Source organism: Ahaetulla prasina, chromosome 5, assembly GCF_028640845.1.
Source record: "Ahaetulla prasina isolate Xishuangbanna chromosome 5, ASM2864084v1, whole genome shotgun sequence".
NCBI lineage: Eukaryota > Metazoa > Chordata > Lepidosauria > Squamata > Colubridae > Ahaetulla > Ahaetulla prasina.
The window spans coordinates 32,181,394-32,202,225 of NC_080543.1; the positions used below are offsets into that span (position 1 = coordinate 32,181,394).

At 35.9% G+C, this 20,832-nt stretch overlaps 1 protein-coding gene across 1 annotated transcript in view; it reads right to left on the reverse strand.

Annotated features, from left to right (window-relative positions):
• Positions 1–712: 712 nt before the first annotated feature.
• The window catches only part of UPK1B (uroplakin 1B), a 29,148-nt gene continuing 9,028 nt past the window's right edge, over positions 713–20,832 (reverse strand). Inside the window, exons 2-8 of the mRNA XM_058184765.1 lie at positions 14,495–14,582; positions 13,268–13,468; positions 7,327–7,401; positions 6,675–6,797; positions 4,982–5,161; positions 3,273–3,356; positions 713–876 (exon numbers count right to left, since the gene is read on the reverse strand). Of these exons, the coding sequence (XP_058040748.1) occupies positions 826–876; positions 3,273–3,356; positions 4,982–5,161; positions 6,675–6,797; positions 7,327–7,401; positions 13,268–13,468; positions 14,495–14,563 (783 nt within the window). The 5' untranslated portion in view covers positions 14,564–14,582 and the 3' untranslated portion in view covers positions 713–825. The remainder of the gene's footprint in view (positions 877–3,272; positions 3,357–4,981; positions 5,162–6,674; positions 6,798–7,326; positions 7,402–13,267; positions 13,469–14,494; positions 14,583–20,832) is intronic.

A 20,832-nucleotide genomic window follows, 5' to 3' on the forward strand; every position in this document is an offset into this window, starting at 1 on the left:
AGCAGGTGGTTTTCTGCTTCATTGTTTGTCTGGTATTAATCCCTGTTTATTGGGTTTGGATGCTAGAGATGATGTGTTTTGGTCTTTTCATTTCCTTCTTAGTTTTTTTAATTGTCTCTTTTGAATGATATATAAAAGTAGTTTATCTCTATGTATCTAATCAAGGAACTAATAGAGTAACTACCAAAGAAAAAAGCACATCTTCACTAATACAGCCAGGGCAAGGTGCTGTATACAAACAGGGAGCAAATCCAACGTTCATTGGCACAGATGATGTTACTTGGTGGAGTAATAAAACATTGGCAAAAAAACAAACAAGCAAGAGAGCACCAGGAGCTCTACCTCCATTTTCTCATATATTGCTATGTCTTAGCATGTCCTTGATTGTTACAGAGTAGTTACATTTAGAATAGTCAGGTCTTTGTGCTTACTATAGCTACAATGTCTGAAATTAAGGCAATGGGAGAAGATAAGCAAAGATTAAAGGGACATCTCGAGAAGTTCCACAGAGAGAAATTATATAGATATGAACTATCTGTCAGTGCCAGTTTAGTGTACTGTTAAGGCATCAGGCTACCAACATGGAGACCATGAATTGTAGACCCACCTTGTACAAAGCCAGTTGGTGACTTTGGGCCAGTCACTTTCTCTCCACCCTAGAAAAGAGGCAAAGGCAAACCACTTCTGAAAAACCTTGCTAAGAAAACTTCAGGGACTTATCCAGGTAGTCTCTGAGAAATGGTCATAATTGAACAGAAGAAAGGAAAAAAACCTATAGATTTATGCAAAAGAGCAAGAAGAACAGTTTGCGAGGCCATTGCATCTTTAATATTCAATTCTGCTCCAGTAGAACATCGTACAAAGAAGGACCCAAGTCTGGAAAAAAAAAGAAATAATTCAAGGAGAATTATTGGAAATATCTTTTTTTATGCAGCACATTTTGGTTTTCCACTTCAAAATTCCATTGAACAGAAGAACAGCCTGAAGTTAATTTGTACAAGCAGCATAATTAGGTGTGGGACAACTAGCTCTCTGAATTAAGCATGTATTGTGTTCAACATAGAACCCCAAGGTTGTTTTATTACCATAAAGAAATACAAATGCATAAATTTAATAAGCACCATGGCTGACAGCAAAACTATGAAAACTTCTGCAAGTAAAATGGTTCTCAGGTCTTCCTCTTTTTATGGAAAACTATGAAAAGAAGCAATGATATAAGTTATTGGAAAGCATCTCAGAAAGGCTTTCCTTACAGTCACTGCCAAAAAGTATGCAGAGAAACAAATATTCAGACTGCCCAGGAATTTAGGACAACCTTGTTTCCATGCAGGTCTGTGCCTGACTGTGGCAATGTCTAGGGCAGAGGTGACAAACTTTTCCTGTTGACAGCCACATTCCTTTTCGAATAATACATGCCAACATTAGGTGTGTCTGAACCCAGCAGTAGAGAAAGCCAAGCCAAGCTCAAAGTGGCCAAGAATATGCTTTTTCTTTTTCTTCCCTGCCAAGGAAGGGAAGAGCAAGGTTTTTTTCAAGACCTTACTCTTTAAGACCTTGCTTTTCAAGACCTTACTAGAGCAAGATCTTTTTCAAAGCTGGAAAGAAAAGCAATTAGCCTTGCCTGCACACATAGGGCCGGCTGTATGGACTGCAGCTCCCAGATTTCCCCAGCCAGCATGCATTTCTGTCAGCAGAAACTATGGAGAATTCTGAGAGTTGTCAAATTTAAAAACAAAACAAAACACCAATCTAATTGATTGGTTGAAATACAAAAATCAGTAGTTTAATCAGGGCGGAAAAATAAATATGTTTAAATATAAAAAGAAAGTTTATTTCAGAATTTCAAATTTTCCCCACATTGCCCTTACTATTGTTACATTCTCATCAGTGAGGAGAAAACAATGAGTAAAATATTACATTGATGTCATCTAAAAGAAAAGTAAGAAAAAAAGCAGGGGGTGAGGGGAGTAGCCAGATTGTGAGCTAAACGTCTCAGAGTCTTTTAAAGGTCTTGTGCTAGACAGAGAACACATTAAAAATCTGAACTGATTATTTATGGTAACCCAAAATGGGCTATCATAACTAATCCCAAATATTCAAGCATATTTAAAAGGGAGAGACTAGAAAAGAGGATCCTGGATCTACTTTTGAGTAAACCAGTGTCCAATTTCTTTTAAAATAAAGTTTGAGAAAATAAGAAAAGCTTCTCTTCCCTTCCCTTCCCTTCCCTTCCCTTCCCTTCCCTTCCTCAATTATTGTGTTGTAGCGCAGTGGCACCTTGGTATTCAACTGCTCTGAAACTCATCAAACTTGGTAGTCAATGAATTTTGACATGAAACTTTTGTCCCAGTACTTATTATTCATTTGGTACTCAATGCACAAGCTAGAACTTGTTGGTGTCAGCTGTCATTATACTTTGTATAAATTCATTTGATACTCATTATTTCTGGATTCATTGTGCTTCTCATAACCAATTAAAGATGAGTACTGAGGTACCACTGTATTTATTAAGATGAGAGTGAGAGAGACTGTCTAGCTTGCCTCAGCCTATTGATGACTTTTAGAATTCCTATTCCTGTTCAACCTGGCTATCCGTAGTTCAACTCCAACATTATTTAAACATCCTAAATATTCTACTATGCCTGTCATTCAGGTGATATGTTCCCATTATGTTTGTCCACATGCCTCTCATTTGCTGATAACCAGTCTTCCTACATATTCACGTTCTTTTTATTGCCTTTCTAGAGGTCATTTTATATTTACACTGAGGCTTGTTATACTGGTTAAGGGACTCTGTAAACTCAGGTAGCCATTGCAAGTGTCCAAGAAGGACAGCACAAACAAGTCACACTGTATATTTTGAACAAGTTTTCCCTGTTATGAAAGGCTTATCTGACCTTAGCTGGCTTACAACATTAAAACTGTGAGTTCATTCCCAAAACACTGGAGAGTGAATTAAACTGTAAACTTTTGAGATGGTTTGCTAAAACCCAAACAACTTTAATTACAAACAATAATGAGTATCAATAGTATAAGCAGGCAAGTCTTTGACAGAAGTCATTTACAAACAAAATTTAATGGAATAAAAAAGGATAAGGAAAAGACATTCACTAATAGGACCAAACCTTTCCATAAAGAATGGATAACAAAATGAAAAAGTAAAAGAATAAAAAAGTAAAAGGTTAAGAGCACAGCTTGAAATTAACACTAAAATGCACATTAAAGACACTAAATCATGAAGACCAACAAATAAAGTTCTGTTAGATACTTACAGTCCAGCACAGAATGGCAAATCCAAACCAGGCAACGCCCCAGGCATGTCTGTTCATGGGGCCAGTAATAGTTTCAAAGCAACCCTAGGGGAAAATAAAGAGGAAGAGGATCAGCTAGAGGCATGTAGATCTAGTTGCTAAACCTTCATTCAAAAGAAGGACTGATGTAAATGAATACAGGCAAGATTTAATGTGAACTTGTACCTGCCTGATTCATATGGAACTAGAATGAACTCTCTTGTCAATACTGGCAGTTTCCAGAATTGTGCAATATGGCTTGCAAGCCATAAATATGTGCACAAAAGTGTATGTGGAAGGTTAAAAAAAATGTATTCAGGGAAATTGCTTGCAAACTATGTACACATTAACAAAAGTCCATACAAAAATGTGCATTTTAGATTGAAATTTGCACAAAAATGTTTATGAATTCTTACACAGGTATTTTTATGTCAAATTTGAAAACTGAATATGTATGAGCCAAAAAACGCCAACATGTAGGAATCATGAGAATAGTTTGTATACTAATATTTGCAAATAAGTAAAAAAAAAAGTCATCAAGCAAAAAGAGAGAAAATACACTTCCTGGTTGGAGGTTGAGAAGATTTCTCTAGAAATAAAATATCTTTAACTTCATCAATCCAACAAGGGACTGGACAATAACCAAAACAATTATCTAAAATTTCATTAATGTTTTAGCATCCATCTTTTCAAAGTAAATTTCTTCTCAAATAGCAGTACTGCTGCGGTTAAAAGTCACTGAAACCACTGATGTGATTATCCAGATTGAAATGGAGGTATCCCATTTTAAAGAATTGAGAAAATGAAGGCTATCAGGTACATAGAAATGGACTCAAGTCTATTAAAGTTATGCTATAATCAATGAGTTTGTTTTTAAGATTATCACAGAAGTCCATCCCCTCACATTTTAATCAAATAATGGTAGGTCAGTAGCTCTAACAGAGTGATGAAGAAATGGCATTATATCCATCAATAATATTTCAGCCTGTTGAATTTGTATAATTATGGTCAAGATTAAGTCCTTAAGTTTAATAAGCAATAGCAGCCCCAGAAAATCTACTCTCTGCTCTATTTCCACTTCCTTCTCCACACTCCTTCTGCAGAAGTAGTAGTGTCACTACTTTTCCTCCTATTAACAGTTAACTGGTATCCTCAGACTGACTCATTTCAAGATGGCCGCAGCAGCCATCTCTGAATTTTTCTGGAAATTGCCTTAAAATAATGGCATCAGGTGACTACCTTGATGAACGTATCTTTTCTTTTATGTACACTGAGAGCATATGCACCAAGACAAATTCCTTGTGTGTCTAATCACACTTGGCCAATAAAAAAAATTCTATTCTAGCAGTAGCATTCTGGAGAATTGCTTGCCTTAGTCCCCACAAAGCAACTGCTCTTGGTGAAGGGTTGGGAAGACAGAATGTTAGAGGTTGACTTATTTTAATTGGCAGCTATCCTGATTTGCTGCTTAATACAGCTGCTTCATTTTATCTTATGATAGGGCTGTTCTTCTCTGACAGGGGTGTAAAGCAAGGAATACAAGGTGAAGAGGAACACTTCAGCCTACAGCACCGGGAGAAAATATTATTAGCATTAATAATATTTCAGATATTAATATATCTGAAATTAATATTTCAGAGAAGGCGAATATCAACAATTCCTGCAGAACAAAAATAAGAAGAAATTCTTACTGTCTGATGGTAATAACCTGGCACCCCTAATTTGCAGCCATCCAAGTTAATTGCTTTTCCTAGGAGATCCATAACACAGCACTGTCGTGGCCAGGGAAAATCTGCATCACTGTTCACCGTCCGAAAAATGGAGGTATATGTTTGCCAGTCGGTTGGACCATTCACACCACAGCATTTATTCTGGATTTATGAAGGAAAAATGCATTTGTTGGGGTACAATAATAGGGCACTGCACTTGTCATTTAAAAATAAAATATGAAAGAAATTGCAGTCAATTTACTTTTTTTTAACCAAAAATGTGAAAAAGATTTACGTCCAATGAACCAGCATCAGTTTTACAATGTTTCATATTGTAAATTGTTTCACATTGTAAAAAATACTGAAAATTGTTGGAATGTAACAGAACTGGATGGAATACAAAAAGCACATCAAGGAGCTCTGATTTCCTCATATAGATAAGTTACCTGATAAATGCAGTATGAAATCATATCAATTGGGGGGGAAAAGTAGTTTACATTTTCAAAAGCTCCCCAAGTTTTGAGCTAACTCTGCATCATCCCATTACTTTTAGTCAAATTCATACAAAAATGTTGCTTATGGTCAAGACAATAAATAGATAGATTGTTACAATCATTCAGAACAGATCTCATATATCAACAACCTGTAGTTTGTGCAATTGCATAGAACAAATAAATTAGAAGCTCAAACAGGAGAAGGAATGTGTTAGATATGTTTGCCAACTTGAGTTATTTGTAAAAATAATAAAGGTGGGATAGAAATGAATACATAACATAGTCCTTGAAGTACTTTATCTCTGTTTGACAGTAATCCCTGAGATCAGGACTCTTTATTCTATATGCATTGTAATCACATTCTATCAAATAGAGTTATAATTCCTTTTCAGAGTTTTTCCATGAACCCAGAAGGTTGAGAATAGAGTCAGAAAGCAATTTTTAAAATATATATCCAGTGGTGGGATTCAAGTATTTTAACAACCGGTTCTCTGCCCTAATGATTTCTTCCAACAGCAGTTCACCAAACTGCTCAGAAAGTTAACAACCAGTTCTCCCCAAGTGGTGCGAACTGGCTGAATCCCACTACAATATATATCCATTGGCCAGGCTTACAGTATGTGAATGTTTGAAGATGGCATTTGTAATCTCCAAAGTTCTAAGCAAAACAATAAGATTCAAGCTGATCAGAAATTGTAAGTAGTGATGTACTACAAGCAATTTCTAATCCTATGTGTGTTCACTTTTAAATGACCTTTCCACTCAATTGGAGTAATGCATGATAGATTTATAACTGCAATCCCTTTCTTTTAAACTCCACATTGTTGTCAAACTCAAGAAGCAAAAACCACCTAGATTTCAACTGCAATCCCTTTCTTTTAAACTCCACATTGTTGTCAAACTCAAGAAGCAAAAACCACCTAGATTTCAGAACGATGTCTTCAATGCTATAAAGCTGAAAACTGTAAGATCAACTTTAGTAAGCCAATTAATCCAGAGTCTCTTTGAAATATGTCTTTCCCATGATCTGCCCATCTGGTCTGTGATGAGTCTTTTCACACAAACTGAATTTCTCCCCCATCTGCTTCCCTCAGACTTTCAGGCTAACCGTGTCACAATCTTAAAAAAATATTCTTAAATGAGAGTGAAGAATTAGTCCCAAAGTAGTACAGTACTCTTACCTGCAACATGAGACGATTCCATGTCCGGGTAATACCTTCACTCTTCCATTTGTCATCATTGTTGATTGGGTCTGGATTCTGGTATTTTTCCAACATTTGCTTCAAGAAAAGTTCATTTGTAAGCTAAGTGGTAATGAAAGAAACGATTATGAGTTTTTCCCCCTATTTGGAGAACACTCCATAAAGTCAGAAGTCACATCCTTGGTAACATCTAGCAAATACATCTTAGATTTTTTTTTAATTAGTTAAATTAATTTTTTTTCAGTAGTACATGCTAACTAATGTAAATAACATTAGCACAAGCTTAACCCACAAATTCTAGTTTTTGGTAGACTACTTCACTGAGTAACTTTAAGGAATTCATAGGTGAGTAAGCTTTATTTTTTTAAAAAAAGAATGACTATATCACTGTAATGTGTTTGCTAATGAAGAAACTCTAGTCAACAAAAAAATAAAATCCCCCAATCCACAGATGTGGTAGAAAGATTTCCTTTCCCTTTGATTAAAATAATGAATTAAAAACTTGGTCATACCGTATAAAGGTGCTGCAAGACCTTCAACATGTTTGCAGAAATAAATCCCTCCCCTTTTAACCTCTACACTGAATTGAGAGCATCTGAGAGAACAGACACATCACTGGCAGAATACTCACAAAATCCCGATGCACTGTTGCTGTGATGCTAGAGGCCACTTCAAAGGCAAAGACGATCATCATCAGGATGATGTACTAAATATACACAAACAAAACCCATGTCACTAAGAACATTTGATACACTTCCAACTCAAACTGAGTGCTTTAACGCCCCTCCCCTGAAATCCGTCTCATTCCTTCTGTTTCTTCCTCCTTCATCTTTTAGTTTGCTAGAATTAAAAGCTTGGGAAAGAAGCATGAATGGGTTCTCAAGCAACTTTCAACTAAATTATTTGTTCATATATTGTTCATAGACCTCTACTGAAAAAGCCACATTGACCACAAAATGCAATTTTAAAAAATGATGGAATCAGAGCTGGATTAAAACAAGAATCCTGCAATTCCTTTTTTAAAACAGCACAGAATAGGAACCAGCTACATTTTTCCTAGGAGAAAGTTCCATAAATGGGGCTGTTGGAATTCCAAGTAACACCCTCAATGAAAGAAAACTCTGAGGCTTGAGTGTCCTCAAAGTTACATTTTATTGGAGATGTCATATTGGCAGATCTGGAAAAACCCAAATCTGAAAGTTTCCAGGTTTTCCCCACCCATTGGAAAGTTCAAGTCCCTGCCCAACACCCACAAGTCCATCACATGGTCCAATCAGACATCGTCCCAACTGGAGATGCCTACCAGGTCCAGCCTCCCAGGTGCAGGGCAAGTTGTCCTTGACTTCTTGAGAAAGGATGTTATTATTATGACTATATATCATACATACTCCACACAATCCCCCCTCCCAGTTTCCTACAGTAGTAAACATGGCAGGTCTGAAGGCCTAATACAAAAGATGGCTTCCAGGGCTGACAGAGGCACTATTACTGAGAATGATCTATTCCTGTTAACACGTTGTACATCAGCTAGTGGAACCAAGTCTAGAACTCGCCAACCTACTTTAGTATCTGTGTTAGGTGGTATTGAATTGACAGACCTTTAAAAACTTTTTTTTTCTTTTGTCTGCAAAAATTTATAGGCAATGAACAGAATGATGTGGGTCTGCTTAACAATCCAGGAATCTACCAGCCATACTTCTAGTTAGCATTAATTTGCTATACTGAAAACATATAGGTTCTCTTTGACTTACAACCAATCATTTAGTGACCATTCATAGTTACAATGGTACTGAAAAAGTTAGTTGTAACTGGCTATGACACTTATGATTGTTGCAGCATCCCCACGATCACATGATCAAAATTCTGGTGCTTGGCAACCAGCATGTAATTAGGATGGTTGCAGTTTCCTGGGGTGATGTGATTACCATTTGCAACTTTTTTAGCCAGTTTCCAGCAAGCAATGGGGAAGCTGAGGGTAGGCTGGATTTGCTTAACAACCACGGGATTTACTTAACAACTGCTTAACAACCATGGCAAAGAATGTCATAAAAGTGGGTGCGACTCCTTTAACAACTGCCTTGCTTAACAAGAAATCAGAATTTCTGGTCCCAATTCTGGTCCATAAATTGAATTGCAAATTCAATATCAAGGAAGATCAATCCAATTGGATGCATGTCTTAATAAAACAGCAATCAATCTAATTAACAGAGTAGTGTACAAAGTAAAGCAGTAGTTGGAATAATAACATAATCTTCACATGTTATTTTAACTCCCTTCTACCAATCTTAGTCCTTACTTAGTCCTTAGTTCTGACTATTTTATAAATTCAGTTCTCAGCATGAACCAGATTTTTAACAACACAGCCACAAATGTGTAACAAGTTGTTCAATGAACTCTCTGCATAGCAAAGTTTCTCCTTTGCCAGTAATATGGGCTGGAAATAATGTGCTCAAAACCATGTTTGATCTTCAAATCATGCCTCCAAAATTATAAGCTTTTCCTGTTGTAAGCTATTCAGCTCCCAAATATACAAATCCATTCATTAGACTTGTCTATTAAAATAATATTCACTTGCAAACTGTAACATTCTATGATTATGTTATCCACCAAATAACACTGTCTATTATGCAAGTAATAAGCCATTCCAGAGATTATCTGGCAAATACAGAGAACCATCTTTTGCATTTGTAGGACAGTATGACCTGCAAAATCCATGTCAACATGTTATGATTGATGTCTTTAATGAAGCCTGGCCTGCATGGTATTCTGTGTAATCTATTCACTGCATTTTGTAAAGCCTGAACGCTCTCATGCATTGAATTCTAATACTAATTTTCTCCAAATTCTGGGTATCGCAATACCAGAGGATTTTTTCATCCTTAGTTCTTGAAGTAACTTCCTTATGAACAGCAGAACAGGATTAGCTTGACCATTAAAAATGTAACATCTTTTGAACTCACATTTTGTTGAACTAACAAATCTAAAGTCTGAGAAAACATTTTTTTAAAAGAAGCCCTAGCTTTAAAAAAGAGGAAATTGCAAAAAACGAAAAGGAATTTTTAAGAAGGGGAAAATAAACTTGATGTTCTGTCATCTTAAAGGGAAATGAAAAAGATCTGTGTAAATATTTCATCCCAGAATGAAATTTCTGCACAGAAATCTTAGGAACAGCTTTATTAATACACTTAAGAATCGGTGCCCAAACTTAACATAACATAACATCAATATAATGCATCTATCCCAATGTATATAGTCCTTCAAAGCTCTTCATTGAAGTGCTAATGATTTGACATAAAGCTATTTCCCATCTTTTTAATACCATTTTAAACGCATCCATTTTCTGATGTTTTGAAATAACAAACCTTGCTGCTACCAATAAAAACTCAATCAGTCTTATAGCGAATTAGTTTCTATGTCTGAAGAAAATTATATACATTATATCAAATTAACATAGCTGTTGCATACTTTTACTTATATATATATTTTTTCTTTTATGATGTGTTGTTGTTTTTTATGTCGATGTTTATGTCGATGTTTATGTCAATGTTTATGTCGATGTATTATAAATACATATTTATTGGGTATACTGTTGTGACAAAATGAAATTTAAAAAAATTGGACATAAAATCAACAGGAGGGTTTATGCCAAAGTCTGCTGAATGATTTTCCTGTTTTTTGCAAAATATTTTCACAAAAATTAAAACTAGTTGGGCATTGCCATACAACTAGCTTTGTGTAGTGCTCTGCTTAACATACATCAGGAACTTTATAATTTATGTAGTACAACTTTACTGCAGTGTAAAGTTTACCATTAATGATCTTAAAGATTAGTTCTTGCTAATTTACTAAAGGTTAAAAGTCATTCTGCACTAAAGATTCCAATAAAGTTCAACACGTTGAAACTTTTAAGTCATAATTTCATTACCCTGTGGCCTTAAAATAAAAGTTTAAGATGTTAGATATTTTAAATGAAATATGTATTATAAATAAATATGTATTTATCTTCCTATTTCTTCTCTTAATTGAAAAACATAAAAATCATTTTTCAGATTTCATGTTCCTAAGAGTTAAATGTATTAATTACTAAGAATCAACAAACACTTGATGGCACATAAAAGGTTCTTCTATAAGGTATGTATTTAGACATACCTTTTTCTATAGAATATATTATACTATAGAGATTATTAACTTTTGGTTTTTTAAATCGCATACTGGAAACATTTACTTTTGTATAATATAACTGCAATAAATTGTCCCAGCTCTGGAGCTGCTTTAGGCAATATCAGCACACTTCAACCTAGGAAAAATCATCTATTTCGTCTGAAATTACTGTTACTTTAACATTTGAATCCATTTCAATGCCTGTAACTACCTATATTTATTTCTAAAAAGTCTTGGGGGGGGGGGAAGGAAGATAAGGTCTCCCATAATAATGACTTCATTGCTAATCTCAAGATGCCAGACTGTTTTTCTGTTTGTACTTTTTCAGTACTTTACAAGTCTGCTAAACTGTAGTTTCTTTATACTTCGTCAAAACCGAGAACAAGCTATGTGTAATTGGAATTTACTTCAGGTACTATTGAGGAATTACTAAATCCTGCTGTTTGTGAAAAGGTGATTTTCCTAAGAGTCTAAGCTTCTCTACTAAGAGTCTATTAAGAGTCCAAGCTTTTCCTGGTAATTTCCAATTTGACTTTCATACATTTCAGAATAATTTGTCATTTTTATTACAGTGTGGGATTAAATCTTTCTCCGTTTAGGATCTTTTGGAAATGTTTATCCAGGATTTCTAGCACTACTTTTTTTTCTGTGACAATTTTATACTTGTATTTCCTTTTGTCTCACAAAATCATGCTTTTCTTCCATTTATAAATTTCTTTGCGACCCATCACAGTTTTTGTATAAATGAGAAGCATACGTACAGTAATTTAGCATTTAAACTCTTTTCTGCAACATGAAAGTATTGCAGGAATATTGGCATACATGTTTCATGATGTGTGCACCGTGTATACTGTATTTGTCTGAATACAGTTTATATTCTAACTTAAGAGTAATGTTATGATGGAAATGAATTTTTCAGTTTCTTAAAATTGTATAGGAAAGCTGTAAAAGTATATAGAAAATTGTCTTGTTTATCCATCCATCCATCCATCCATCCATTTCTTCAATTCATTTGGCTTCTAGGCGATATGTGTAGGTATGTATTATCATGTGTGTGCAACGTGCATATCTATATCTATATTGAGATATATGCAGATATAGATATTGATATCAATATCACACATATTCATATAATGCTAATTCTGCTGTTGATAGGTTCCTCAACTATCCCAAAAGTTTTCTGCCACATAATGACAACTTTCTATAAGGCCATAAGAATGGGAGGCAGGATATTACATAGGAGAGATCCCAATAGAGATGAGGCTTCTTCAGTTGTGCTCATAGTAGATAAGTACACTTGCAGGTATATTTTTCTCAACATTCAGGTTGGTTTTTCAGAATTTACCTGGGAAAAATAATACTTTCTTATGTACCCAAGCCTAAAATTATATTGGAATAAAGTTGGTGACTAGTGCTTGGAATTGCACACAGAAATAAACTGTTAACCACTGCAATTCTTGCAGAAAGGATATAACATGCAGCATCAAAACACAGCATTATGCATGTGGGCAACTGCATTTTGGACCAGCTGAAATTTCTGAATACTCTTCAAATACAAGCTCATGTAGAAAGAATTACAGTAATCTAGGTGAGTGATTGTCCTTGGAGCATCCTATTCCAGATTAGACCACTACAAATGATGCATCACCTGAAACTGGGCAAAGATCTCCTGGCTAGGGATATGTGATTCCAAGATGTCTCCAAGAAGAACCATTCCACCTCAGATTTTAAATTTGAGAATTAAAGCTAGTAGAGTCCTACAGTCCATCAGATTCTGAATTAACAACTGCTCCATCTTTCTTGGGTTGGGTTTGAAACTATTTTTGTCTATCTATAGACCATGATAGTCCTCCAGCTACTATATCAAGACTATTGTGAAAATTACGTAACTACTGTATGCAGTTCTGATCATAATCACTTTCCTCTTGCCATATTTGGTCGCATATATATGTCAGTTAAAAACTTTGTTTAATTTTTAATTGCACTGAATGGAAAGATCTTCTTTCTAAAGAAATGTGGCTTTGATGCCTCTGATAAGAACCTCATCTTAAAATTGTAAAACTGAAGACCTGGGGGGTGGAATCATTTTTTCCTTTTTTTTATTCATGTCACAGTGATTGACGGCAAACTACAAAAATACCTTTCACCAAAAAGTTTCTACTTCTAACAAACTAAAACTGTCATTAATTTTTATTTGTGCAAGAAGTGCCAGCACATATAATGATTTCAGTCTCTGAAACTCTGCAAACACAGTATTTCCTTGACAACCTATTCATAATTGTCTCCCATGGTATTATCACTGTTTCAGAAGTTCCTTTGTGCAAAAACCACAAGAATATACCAAGATATACAGCTACCAGATATATTTCTTAGTTGGCAAGATCCCAATACCTTTTGTTGCTACAACTTACCACTAATAGCATTGTCCTGCTTGACTTTATGACACCAACAATACCAAGAACAGATAGACAAAAGAAACAGAAACCAGTGAAGATCCCAATCCAGGCAGCACCATATATATCATCATTGTCGGTAGCTTCCAGCAATGGATATAGAGAGTGTTGATCAGACACGAAGAATATACATTCAGCCATGAGCGCAAGACCACAACACTGAAACCAGAGAGACACACGAGTCATTCCAGAACATTCTCTAAATTTTTGCATTTGTTTTTAAGGCTAAAATCTGAGCCAAACCAAATACTCCATTTGAACCTCACACTTCTTTCTTTTATAAAAAGGATACTCCAGATCAAAAACTACTTATACAAATTTGTGATGGGAAGCATTATAGATATTTTGCATAGCTTCCATTCTTCTAGCTTCCAAGTGTTTGCTTCAGTTTTAGACTCCTTTGAAAGGAAAAAACCCTTCACACTGCAACAACCAGTTATTAATTTACAAGGGAATGTATTCATGCATTCAACTAAACCAAATTATGATTTATTTGGTTGGATTTAGCTTGTTGCATAAATCTCTGCCATTTCTAAACCAGAATTTGGGGTTTATCGTGATATATCAATGTGTTCTGTCTCCATCCTCACTCTGGAGTAACGAGCTGGCCTTCAGCCAGTGGGTTCACGGCTCCTATCAGTCCTGGCCAAGAAAACGCAGCTGCCTGCCAAAAAGTTCAAACAGATTAAGACTTCAGCTCACTTCAACACGGTTCAGCTAATTTGCCTCCCGTGGAACTGAGAGCAGTCCCAAAGCTCCTTATATATCCTGTGGGGTGGGGCTCCTGCCCCACCCTTCCCTTTGATGACACCGCCTCTCTAATCTTCTGAAGCGCGGGTCGATCCAGGCTTGATTAGTATGATTATCAGCTGCGTCTGAGGGCATAGCCTGAGGAAGGGAGGAATCAGGGGATGTCGGCCTCATTACGTCCTCCGACTGGCCTGGTTCTGGCTCCTGGAGCCAGGCCAAAGGAATCAGTGCTTCTGAGGTAAGCCTTACCAGCCCTTCCCCCTCACTCTCGGAATCACTTTCGGGCATGGGGCCAGGTTTTGGGGCTGGAGCCACAACACAATACAACCAAATGTAGTTTACAAAGCTAACTATATTATTTTCAAAATAATGGCTTAATAATGTGTGAACCTAGACAGCAGTATATTTCGAAGAAGCCATTGTTAAATTACTTACCCCTATGACAACATTTCCCAGGATTAGTAAGCCCTGAAAGCATCGCACACCAGTATCTCCTTTTGCCATCTTCGGTTGGCAATGCAATCTAGAAAGGAATTATACATGTGTTAATACTGCAGATTCTTTCAAAAGTGCTGTCTTTTCCTCCTCTTTTGAACCCTGAAAGCTGTACAATCTTCAGTCGTGTCCCAGACTATAATAAAAAGCTTCAAAGACTTCAAAAATCACAACAAAATGATCCTACAGTCTCTACAATAACTTTTTAAATTGTACAGGAAGAACACCTGTGCTCACCTCATTAGCAAATAATGTGTCTTAAAGTACAACATGTATCTAATCCTTTAGTTCTGAGGGATGGGATGGAATGAAATAGAATGGAATACTTTATTGGCCAAATATGATTACACACACAAGGAATTTGTCTCTGGTGCAAAAGCTTTCAATGTACATTCAAAGCAACATCCTCATCATCCTCATCCAATAACAACAACAGTGAAAATCTTGTGGGACTTTCAAATACAGATGGATCATCATTTGGAACATAACACGCCAGATATCACGGTGGTTGAGGGGCAAAGTGTACAGTTTATTGATATTATTGATATTATTGATATCGCTGTACCAGGAGATGCCAGAGTTGAAGAAAAAGAACTGGAAAAAAATCACGAAATATCGCGACCTGGCCATCGAAACTACACAGCTATGGATGAAACATATTACAGTGATACTCATTGTCATCAGGGCACTTAGTACCAGGTCCAAGAATTTTACAAAACACATCAAGAAATTGCAGCTTCCTGCAATAACACCAGCGGAACTGCAAAAAACTGCGCTACTCAGAACATCATATATTTTAAGAAAATACTTGGTTGATACCTAGGACGCTGGCAGCAACCCATATCAACCATTAGCACCAGTCAATCATATTTGTGACACATTTTTAAATGTTCAGTTAACTGAATTTCATGTTTAATGAATAAAAGAGATAATAATAATAATAATACCAATAAGAGGTAGTAGTAGAGAAGATGAGAAGGATAATAATAGTACCACAGGCATACAACATGGGTAAATATACTTAGATGTAAGACAACACTGTGAGGATTAGGTGTCCAGCTGAGTGATGGCACAAGGGAAAAAACTATCAAAACAGCTAGACCCAGAGACAGTTTTTTCCCTTGTGCCATCACTCTGCTGGACACCTAATCCTCACAGTGTTGTCTTATATATTTACCCATGTTGTACGCCTGTGGTATATTGCATCCTGACGGGAAGAGTTGAAACAGTTTATAACCAGAATTTGAGGAGTTTATAAATATTTTCTCAGCCCTCCTTCTGACCTGCACAATATACAGGATAAATATGTCAAATATGACCACCTGTATAAAGCACACAGTATTTAAAATGACACCCACCAGCCAATCTCCATCATAGCCAAACTGGACAGATTCTGCTATTCAAAACTACATTTGGAAAACTGTATTTTAAGTGAAACATTTCTCATGTTCATTCCTCACAGAAAGCCATGTGTCATATAAAATGTTTTATTAACCTTTTAGGTGGGAATTATTACTTAGGAATTGATTAAGCTTCTGAACACATAATGTATTGTCAGAAAATATTTGTATTTCTACCTCAGTTGAATTTGCTATAATTTGGAATCCACTCTACATGCTTCAATTCATAATTCATTTCTTCACCTGATTATTTGTGGTAGGATTAAAAGAATCACTTTACTTGCACATTATACCATTCCTAGGAAGACAATGAGTGAGATTTTTCATAGCTTCTCATACCTACCTGGGAGATTCCTTCAACCTTGGGCTACAGCTTCTGCTTCATGGTTGAAAATGTTATTTCCTATTTTATAGCAGATAGCCTACAGCAAGCTTGATTCAACCTTTTTGGGTGAGAAAGTCACACCCATCAGAAACTCTGTCACAGCCACTGTTATGGAACTGGCTGAGAAAATAATTCAAAGAGCCGGTTGCAGCTAGAATAAAAGAGACCAGGAAAGTAACATTCCGGCTGAAAGTTTTAAACTTCTGAAACTTTCTGCTCTGCATTCCACTCTTTAGTATCTTCCATGGAATTTACACACCCTCTCCACCATTCTCTCTCATGTACTTGCAGGAGCAAGACTACTAGGCAGGTTTTTTTTCAGAGGAGAAAAGAAATTCAGTGATATTCCTATGGATGAAGTGTGGTGTTCTTGTTTATTTTTAGTTATGAGATGGTGGGGGGGGGATGTGAATGTCCTTTTACATTGCACAGTTCTCGGTTCCTTCTTATACTCTCAATTGCTTAAATATAATTTTAATAAGGATTTTTAAATGAATAAAAGTTAAACATAACATATATAAAAGAGAGCTAAGAAAAAGAAAAAAAGGATGGAAAAAAACAGTACAAAGAAAAAGACAAAGAAGTGACTTCCAATGTTCTTTACAGCACTTACAGACCAACATATTATCCCTCTCTCAGATTACAGCATATGGTTCAGTGTTGGGATTCAATTTTTTTTACTACCAGTTATGTGGGTGTGGCCATTTCTTCCCGGCCATCTGAAACTTGGGAGGCAGAGAATAGATGGGGGCAGGGCCAGTCAGAGGTGATATTTACTGCTTCTCCAAACTACCCAAAACTTCCAATACCAGTTCTCCAGAACTGGTCAGAACCTGCTGAATACCACCTCTGATATGGTTTCCTTCTATCTCATTTTTAAATCAGCAAACTCATAAATCACCATTTCATTTTTTTACAGAAAAATATCATAAAAGTATTCCACTCTTTTATAAAAGAACATGTTTTGTCCCTGATTAAATAGGTCAAATTTGCCATTTCTGAAGATTTATGTACATTTAGTTGGATTTTGCCTCTGTATAACATAAATCTAGCAACTGTGTCTTGTACTGTTTGATAAGAGAGAAAAACAACTCTCTTTAATGTGATATTCATTCAGATATTTAAAGAGCTCTATCATGTTTCTTGTCAGTCATCCTTTTTTCAAGATGAAATATGATGTCCCAAACTGGAAAAAAAACCTCACTAGTCAAGGTGAGTCTAACCAAAGCAGGACTGACTGGAATGATTACTTTCTGTAATTTGGAGACTATGCTTCTCTTGATGCAAACTGAGTGTCTTCTTTCCAGTTATGTGACACTGCTGGATCGTATTCAATTGCAGATAACTACATCCACAATCTTTCACTTGCTCAGTTGATATACCAGATGGCTGCCATCCTCTACTTGTACATTTGATTTGGGGTTTTTTTACTGTGAACTTTGTACTTATATCTATTGTATTATCTTCTGTTATTTTTAAACTATAGTTTTTATTTTTATTTCTATGTTCTACCTTACCTGACTTTGAATCATCTGCAAATTCGACAAGCATTTTCCTCAGTCAGACATAAAATTGGTTGTTGTGGCATACCACCTAATACCATTCTCCAATTTTATGGATAACCATTGAATTATACCCTCTTTGAGTGTGTTTAGTTAAGCTAGCTATGTAATCACTTTATTGCAGTCTGTAAGTAATCAGCTTGCTGGTTAATGTATTTCAAGAAATTTTGTCTGATCTTTTTTATTATTTATTATTATTATTATTATTAATCATACTTTTATACCGCCCTTCTCCGAAGACTCAGGGCGGTTTACAGCCAAGGTAAAAATTGTACAAAAAGAAACAAATTAAGAACATTATTTAGACTATTGCTTGACATAGTGTAAGCCGCCCTGAGTCTTCGGAGAAGGGCGGGATATAAATGCAAAAATAAAATAAAAATCTGATTCTAAAAATTGGCTCCATAATTTAAAACTAATAAAATATAAAATAGATCCTAATAAAACCACTCCTGTTAAAATTAGGCCAACCCTGCCCATTGGAATAAAACAGTCTTAAGCTCGCGCTTAAAGGTCCGGAGATCAGGGAGTTGGTGTAACCCCAGAGCTGAAATCAAGATATTATAGATATAACATTCTACAATCTATTAAAGATGTAATCAAATATTAGTTTGCAAAGATATGTTCTTCACAATTTCTTGGTAGCTTCTAATAAGTATTCCTTTGTTTTCAAGATGTTTACACATTAAATCCTTACAGATTTACTTAGGATATTGCTAGGTATCAATTTCAAATTGGAGTTTTATGAAATTTCCTTTGTTCCTTTGGGGGGAACTTTTACTGTCCTCCACTCCTTAGGTACTTTACTAATTCTTTTTCAAAGATAGTATAGTTCAACTGAACAATTATCAAATTCCTTCAATACTCTAGGAAGTAACTGACTTGATCTTCAAGTTTAAACTTTTTCTAAATGAATAGGTTTTCTGTAAACATATTTGTATAATCTCACATTTCAGTCCTGCTCCTTCATCCTACACTTCACAATTTCCTGCTGGAACATGTATAGCTGTTGGAGAAAATTGAACCATATCGAGTAATTCTTCCACTGTGTTACCTATGGATGTTTTGCCTTCTTCATTGAGCAGCTGGTGTGCTGATCTTTTCATTTTTTTTAAATTTAATTCTTAGTAACTCTTGCTTAGTAATCTATTATCAGAACTCTCAAATGTGGCTTTTCAAGAGGCAACTGGACTTTTTGGTTTTTCTCTGAAGACGTTTCACTTCTCATCCAAAAAGCTTCTTCATTCTTCCATTCCCCACCATCCAGCCAGAGCCGAAGAAGCTTCTTGGATGAGAAGCAAAATGTCTTCAAAGAAAAACCAGAAAGTCGAGTTGCCTCTTGAAAAACCTCCTTTGGGACAACCATGACCTGGATGACTGAGAATCTCCATAGATATCATCAGAACTATTATCACTGCTTGCCAGCTGCTAATATGCCTTTTGAAAAGCTCTAAAAATCAAATGGAGAATTTGTGTTCTGCTTTGTTTTTTGGATAAGTAAAATAAAAATAAAGCACTGAATATTTGAGGGTCTGCCTATCCCTGATTACATCTACCCATTTCATAAGAGATGCGTGTTATAGGTCCCCTCTACTAAGAAATATCATCTGATGGGACTCAGGAAGAAAGCTTTTTCTGCCATGGTGCCCATACTTTGCAACATCACTTACCTGGAATCTAGATTGGCCCCAGACCTTCTGGCCTGTAGGAAGGGCCTGAAGATTTGGCTTTGTCATCTTGCCTGGGCCTATGGTAATGGTGGTCTGGAGCAGTGGTGGGATTCAAATAATTTAACAACCGGTTCTCTGCCCTAATGATTTCTTTCAACAACCAGTTCACCAAACTGCTCAGAAAGTTAACAACCAGTTCTCCCGAAATGGTGCAAACTGGCTGAATCCTACTACTTGTCTGGAGCCTTCTAAATAGCTATATGATTAGTAAATTGGATCCTGAGCACCAAAGAATTGAGGCTTTTGAACTACGGTGCTGGAGAAGACTCCTGCAAGTCCCTTGGACTGCAAGGTGATCAAGCCAGTCAGTCCTAGAGATCAACCCTGACTGCTCTTTAGAAGGCCAGATCCTGAAGATGAAACTGAAATACTTGGGCCACCTAATGAGAAAGAAGGACTCACTGGAGAAGAGCCTAATGCTGGGAAAGATTGAAGACAAAAGAAGAATGGGACAACAGAGAGTGAGGTAGCTGGATGGAGTCACTGAAGCAGTAGGCATGAGCTTAAACGGACTCTAGAGGATGGTAGAGGACAGGAAGGCCTGGAGGAACATTGTCCATGGGGTTGCAATGGGTCGGACACGACTTCACAACTAACAACAACAACAAATTTGGATTGTGAGCTTTAAGATCATGTTTTTTTTTAATGATTGTAATAGTTTTGGTTGTTTTTAATGTGTTTTAATGGTTTTTGTTCTATGACTTTGGGTTTTTTGGTACTGCTTTTGTGTTTTAAATTTGTAAGCTATCTCGAATCACATATGTGAAATGAGCAGCTATAGAAAATGAATGAATGAATGATTTTATTGAAGCAAGGGGGTCATGAAAATGAATTGTTTTTAGATACACAGTTCCTGACACCTTCCGCTATTTCTTTTTAATGGATTTATTTTCTCTTTTTTAAGAAGCCATTTTTATTTTGATGAAAAAGGGAGGAAAAGAAGTCTAACAGATAAGTAGTCCCAGTAGTCACTATATTCTTAACTACTTGAAGTTTGACAATAAGAACAGGCTTCAAACTTGTTTATAGCAAAAGCACTATTAGTTTGCTTTATTTAAGGAGGAAAAAGACAAACAGAAAAATGCATTGAAAGGAGAAAAGAAAAGAATACCTCTGTATTATTGGCTGGAACTTAAAGACTGGCTCCAGATTAGTATTGATACCATCAGTTATTTAAAAACGTGCATGAATTTGGTTTCAA